Source organism: Nansenia antarctica (genome assembly GCF_963989245.1).
Source record: "Nansenia antarctica genome assembly, chromosome: 2".
Lineage (NCBI taxonomy): Eukaryota > Metazoa > Chordata > Actinopteri > Argentiniformes > Microstomatidae > Nansenia > Nansenia antarctica.
This window is the reverse complement of record NC_137675.1, coordinates 15,685,945-15,692,035: the sequence shown is the minus strand read 5'-3', so window position 1 is coordinate 15,692,035 and position 6,091 is coordinate 15,685,945. Positions and strand designations below refer to the sequence as shown.

The window sequence follows — 6,091 nt, the reverse complement described above, 5'->3', positions numbered from 1 at the left end:
TTATAATTTCTTCCTCTCTAGGTAGTTGGAGGGGACCCAGCCCTTGCGGGGGTGCAGGCTGTCCTGAACCTGGCAGTACCACCATCCGTTCGGGTTCCTGTCCAGCACCTCCAGACAGGTTCCCTCGGGGAAACCCATGGTCTCGTCGTCTCCACGGTAGTCAGCTATGGAAACGTACACCTCCCGCAGGTTATTGTGGATCAGCTGACTCTTCTCGATGGGCTTGGGCCTGACTGTGGACACAGGGATGCCGTTACGCTGCCCGACCCTGGTGAGGGCGTCTGTCGCACTTCCTGCTCCCCCGAACCCCATGCCGGAGGAGGAGCCCATGGCGGAACGCTCCGAGGGTCTCGTCCGGGTCTCGGCGACCACCTGGGGCCGCACGGCGCTGAAGGAGGAGTTACGGCGGACGCCGAGGGTGGCGGATCCCGAGCGGTACTGGTCGCTGGCACCCAGAGACTCGTTCCTTCTCAGGGAGCTCGTCATGTAGTGGTGGGTGTCCCTGGTGGGCTGTTGCGTGGACACGAACACGGACTGCGGCCTCACGGCAACCTGGCGGACCCCGTTCCTCATCCTCACGGCTCCGTTGACCAGGGTGGAGGGTTTGGAGAAGCCCCCCGGAGGCTTGGAGGGGATGGGGGGAGTGTTCCTCCTCAGGCCCTGCTGCTGCTGCTGCTGCTGCTGCTGGTTCAACCCCTGGAGGTTGATGCTGTTGAGCGCCAGCACGCGCTGCTCGTTCTTCTCCAGGCTGTTGGACTTGCTCCCGCTGCCCGAGTGGTGGCCGTCCGACTCGGAGCCGCCCGCCTCCCCGGGCCCGTGTCGGAGGAGAGGCTCCAGGTAGAAGGTGGGGGCCCAACCTTCCTCGTCCCCCCAGCGGACGAACCACCAGCCGCTCTCCTGCCTCTCCAGCACCTCCACCTCCACGCCGGCGGGGAAGCTCAGCTCCGACTCCTGGACCTTATCGTAGGCGTCCGTGGTGCGGTACAGGGTCATCATGCCCTCCAGGTCCGAGTCCCCGCGGCTCCCCTTGGAGTAGATGGAGGAGACGTCGGAGGTGCTGCGGGAGGAGACCGAGTCTTCCGAGGAGATGACGGAGGCCGTTTCCGAGTCCTCCCCGCGGGAGGGTTTGAGGCCGGCGTGACGGAGCTGACCGGTGGGCCTGAGGTGGCGCCGCAGGGAGCTGATGTCCATCCTCTCTGGGCTTTGGGGCTCCGACTTTGTCGCCAGCAGGGGTTTGGGTCTCACTGACGGCTTGGGCTTGGTGGAGGGGCTCTGGCCTATCCTCTGCTCCACGCTCCGGAAGCCTGGGCCTTTCCTGGAGCCGCGGCCTGACTCGTCCGAGGACGACCTGGGGCTGGTGTCCGCGCTGGCTCTGCCTAGGGTCTGGCTGCGGCTCAGCTCCGGAGTCAACTTCTTGGTGGGTTTACCCGCCAGAGGTGAGGAGCCCGAGGGTCTGCGCGGCACAGTGGAGGAGTGGTAACTCTTGGGAGAGTTGGGCCCGCTGGAGCCTTTGGCCGAGGCTCCTTCATCACCGCTACGTCGGAAGCCGTCGTTCTCGTAGATACACTCCTCCCTGGTCACCTCCTCGACGGAGGCTCTTCTGTAGGAGGGTCTCCTATGGCCTATGACGGGCGAGGCCTTGCAGACAGGAGGGGAGCCGCGGTACTTGTCACACATCACACTGTTGATCTTCACCTCCAGGGGGCGCTCTCCCTGGAGAGAATCTGTGTCTGATTCGCCGTCGCACCCGACAGCGGGAATGTCGTACTCGGGCTCCTCATACACAGGCCTGCTGGGGGATTCTGGGGCTTTGGAGGCGGAGTTACTGGGCAAGGGAGCCTCCTCAGAGTCTTGCTTCTTGACGGGCGGTGCCGGGGGCGGGACTTTGGGCCGGGTGAGTGTGCTGGTTCGTCGGCTGAGGTTGGGCTTCTTGCGTTTGTCGATGTAGGAGCAGGGGGCCCACCCTTCCATCTCCCCGATCTGGACGTACCACCAGCCACCAGAGTTCTTCTCTATGACCTACACCAAGTTAACAAAATAAAGAACAACAACATTCAGTCTTATTTGATGTTAACATTCACTTTAAAACTATGCCTCTCATGAGAGTACAGTAGATTTTATATGTGTTGATTTAATATCTTGTTAATATTTATTTGATCAATGTCTATAAATGTCTATAATGTCTATAGTCTAAAAGATGTACCAATCTCAGATTGCCCCTTTAACGTATTTGGTTACATTATTATTTTGTTTACATTGTTTATAATATTATTAGAGTACATTCAACAATATTCTAGGGAACACTCTAACAGTATTATGGATTTTAAAAAGTTTAAAACCACCTGTCGACCCTGACCCATGAGTAAGCATTCAGCATTCTGCTGCATCGTCAAATTCATGCAGACTCTGAAGGCCATACCTATGCAACATCAGCATTCCTCTCCCTGGTGGGCATTCGATCAGCATGAATATTTGATAAGTTTGGACGAATGTCAATACCAACACATGTAGTTAAGGGTTCTTACATCAGCCTTTTGTCCTCCACGGAAACTGATGCCATCAGATATGACTGATTGGAACTCTGCAATGGTGTAATACTCCGCTTCCACAGTAGGGGGCTCTGGTGGTTTGGGTAACTGGAATCCCTACAGATTCAAAGGGAATAGAGGAAAGGTTTAGGCAACTATTTACATTAAACTTACACAGTAATGACTGTAATGTAAAGCATTGTATTGACATGATGTAAACCTGTGTCATACCAAATTAGTTTCTCTTCTGGGGGGAGGCTTTTGCCTGAGGTTTGGAGACCCTGTTGAATGGAATAAAACATTAGCATCATCTATCAATCAACTGTGCTTGTAGAATAAGTGCAGTTAGTATACACTGCAAACATTATTAAAACAATTCAAACAAGTCTTAGTGCATCTCTAATACCTTATGCACAATTCCACTGGGTTAAGGTATTTTCCTTGATTTTAGTTATTCCACACACAAGTTCAGTAGTGATGAACAGGTTTATGCTTAAGCACTCACACGTGCTACAGAGTGAGTCACACAATAATGCATCCAGTCTAGTGGCTTACCTATAGCATCAAAGCCTATGTAGAAAGAAGACAAATACATCATTTACTTTCTTCTAAGCATAGTAGTGCAAATTGCACTCCACCGCTAACACAATGTGTATACAGTGTAGATTCATGTTCATAGTATGAGCTCTGATCGGAGCTGTATTTTCACCACTCACTGCATATTTGTTTCATATTCACACTTCCTCCTGTCTGTTGTGTTTATAGTACTAGTTTTTTATTGTTGTAAGTCGCTTTGGACAAAGGCGTCTGCTAAATACCCTAAATGTAAACGTAAATGCCATATTGCTGGGATGTTGCCATATGTCTTTGTTAAGTATGTAGAGACCCTATGGGAGCGGGTGGGAGGGATGTTATCGCCATGGGGGATGTTATCACCATGGGGCGATCATATGACTCACCAATCTCCACTCTATGTGGCGCCACGCGGGCTATGGCAGGGGAGCCGGACTCTGCTTTCCCCTTACTGTCCTGCAGGGCGGCGCCAGCACCGGGCCCTAAGCTGGGGCTGGAGCCTGGCCCGGAAGAGCTGAAGCCCGGGTGGGGGCTGTGGCTGGGGCTTGGGCCGACATGGTCGGGGTTACAGGGCATGGGCAGGCTGATCTCGCTCTTGGAGATGTGGCGTTCGGGCGTGGTCTCTCCGTCCGTCGGGATGTCCTTCTCGCTGACAGACTTCTTCTGGAGCAGGTTGCTGATCTCCATGATGTTGCCGATGATCTCCACGGGCCCAGTGAGAGTCTTCTTGCGGGGGGAGAATTCTTCCTTCATCTTTTTCAGGTAGGAGGCAGGGGCCCAGCCCTCCTTCCCCAGGTACCTGTGGGCAGAAGGTGGAGAGAGAAGGAGAGACTGATTCATCACTGGCCAGGTAGTCAGCCTTCAAGTGTTACAGTGCATCATCACTACCTATCTTCCGCCGTAGGCTGAAGACCCATCTCTTCAGGCTACACCTTAACTGTCCCTCCTGAGACCTCTTCATCCCCTCTACCCCCCTGGGCCCTATATAGCTTCTCTAATGCCCCTGGACCTAGCATAGATGACTGATGGATAGATTCACTTACTTGGTCAAATGTATTTGTTGTAAGTTGCTTAAAGACGGATAAAGGTGTCTGCTAAATGCCGTAAAGGTAAAAATGTACATGTCATCATATCTGTATCTAGGACTAAATCACACTTGGAACAGACATCGAACACACGTTTATTCTAGGATTAAAGCTTATTGCCTATGGTTACCTCACATGTATAACATGCATCCTATACCATGCTTTGGTAAATTGACCCATTGTGGTTATGTCACTATGTATAGTAAGAATTAATTTAACCCGAAAAAATGTTGCCTGTTTCCAACCTCTTGAGGGAGTCGTTACTCCCGAATTCCAACACTGACCATCTCTGACCACTAGAGGTCCTCATACATACATATCAACACAGCCAGGCGGGCCTGAGCAGAGCAGTGTGGACGTATGAGAGACGTAACAGGGCCTGTCGTTAAGCCAGACCAGAGCACCATGTGATAATCATCAGAGGACATCAGAGGACTGGAGCTCCACTCGCTCACATGGCCCTGGGGCTATGGGGAAACTACAAACAACAGGCAGGAAATGCGCGTTTACTGAATAAACAACGCACAGATACACAGATACACCCACCCACCCACGCACGCACACACATACACACACACACACACATACAGAAACACACACACACACACACATGCAGGCAAGCATACACGCACACAAAAACACTCACATCCACACACAAGCTAGCAAGCACGAACACTCAAAGACCCGCATGCATGCATGCATGCACACACACACACGCACACACGCACACACTCACATACACACACACACCACCATTCACCACACACTGATATTCACACAGAGCTTTCACCGGATCTCCACAGTTGGACATATGTTAACAGTTTCAACCCAATACCATTAAACAGATGAGACATACCACTGCTTTGATCACATCTCTGAATAATTAAATGGAAGAACACTCTCTATGGAAGAACACTCTCTATGGACCCATTTTGATTTATATGTGAACCAGAGATTTCACCTGGCCCGATTCCAACTCCATCATATCACCCCTTTCTCTTGCCTAAGCCCTTCAACCAATCAACTAAGGATTTGAATTGGAGCGGTGCCCATTCAACATGACATGGGATCAAATAGGGGTGTTTAATACTTAAATCAGAGGTCATCACTCCCATTGGCTGATATATAACACTCACTCCACAGTGAGGACCAATCAGAGGAGGCGCTCACCTGATGTACCACCAGCCTTCCAGGTTCTTTTGGATGACCTCCACGGTGACCCCTTTCTCAAAGCCGATCTCGTCCTTCCCCTGGCTGGCATACGGCTGGACCGTGACATACTTCTCTTCTGGAGGGGCGGATGAAGAAGAAGAAAGAGAGAGAGAGAGTATTTACCGAAAGGTAAAAATCTCTGCCACTTTTAATTACGGTGAAACAGTCCACACCAACAAAAAACTAAGTGTTTCAACATTGCTCTTGAAAAAGCCTTCAACGGCAAGCAACCAAACTGTGCCATATGTGAAAGTGGCTGGAACCCTCCAGTGAAGTGGACCAGTCAGACCCGGTTTAACTGTATTTCTCCCTCCATTCTCCATTTACCACAGCGGTGGTAAAGAAGGCCCAGCAGCGACTCCATTTCCTGAGAGTTCTCAAAAGAAACAGGGTGGAGGAGAAGCTGCTGGTAACCTTCTACCACTCCATCATTGAGAGTGTGCTGACATTCTCCATCACAGCATGGTACGCTGGCTAAGTAGTGGACAAAAAGAGACTGCAGAGAGTGGTGAAGTCAGCGGAAAAAATAATCGTCTGTCCCCTGCCCTCCCTGGATGACGTGGCACGCTCTCGGTGCCTCTCCAGAGCAGGAATGATTCTTAAAGACCACCTCCACCCTGGTCACCACCTGTTCAGCCTGATGCGCTCTGGAGTGAGGTACAGGAGCATAAAGGCTAGAACAAACAGGCTGTC

The 6,091-nt window shown here is 51.7% G+C and overlaps 1 protein-coding gene across 1 annotated transcript in view; it reads right to left on the bottom strand.

Annotated features, from left to right (window-relative positions):
• sh3pxd2aa (SH3 and PX domains 2Aa) overlaps window positions 1-6,091 on the bottom strand; it is a gene marked incomplete at its 3' end in the record, with an annotated part of 53,018 nt that continues 46,927 nt past the window's right edge. The window contains exons 6-10 of the mRNA XM_080522745.1: window positions 5,357-5,474; window positions 3,488-3,900; window positions 2,760-2,809; window positions 2,526-2,645; window positions 1-2,019 (exon numbers count right to left, since the gene is read on the bottom strand). Of these exons, the coding sequence (XP_080378871.1) occupies window positions 1-2,019; window positions 2,526-2,645; window positions 2,760-2,809; window positions 3,488-3,900; window positions 5,357-5,474 (2,720 nt within the window). The remainder of the gene's footprint in view (window positions 2,020-2,525; window positions 2,646-2,759; window positions 2,810-3,487; window positions 3,901-5,356; window positions 5,475-6,091) is intronic.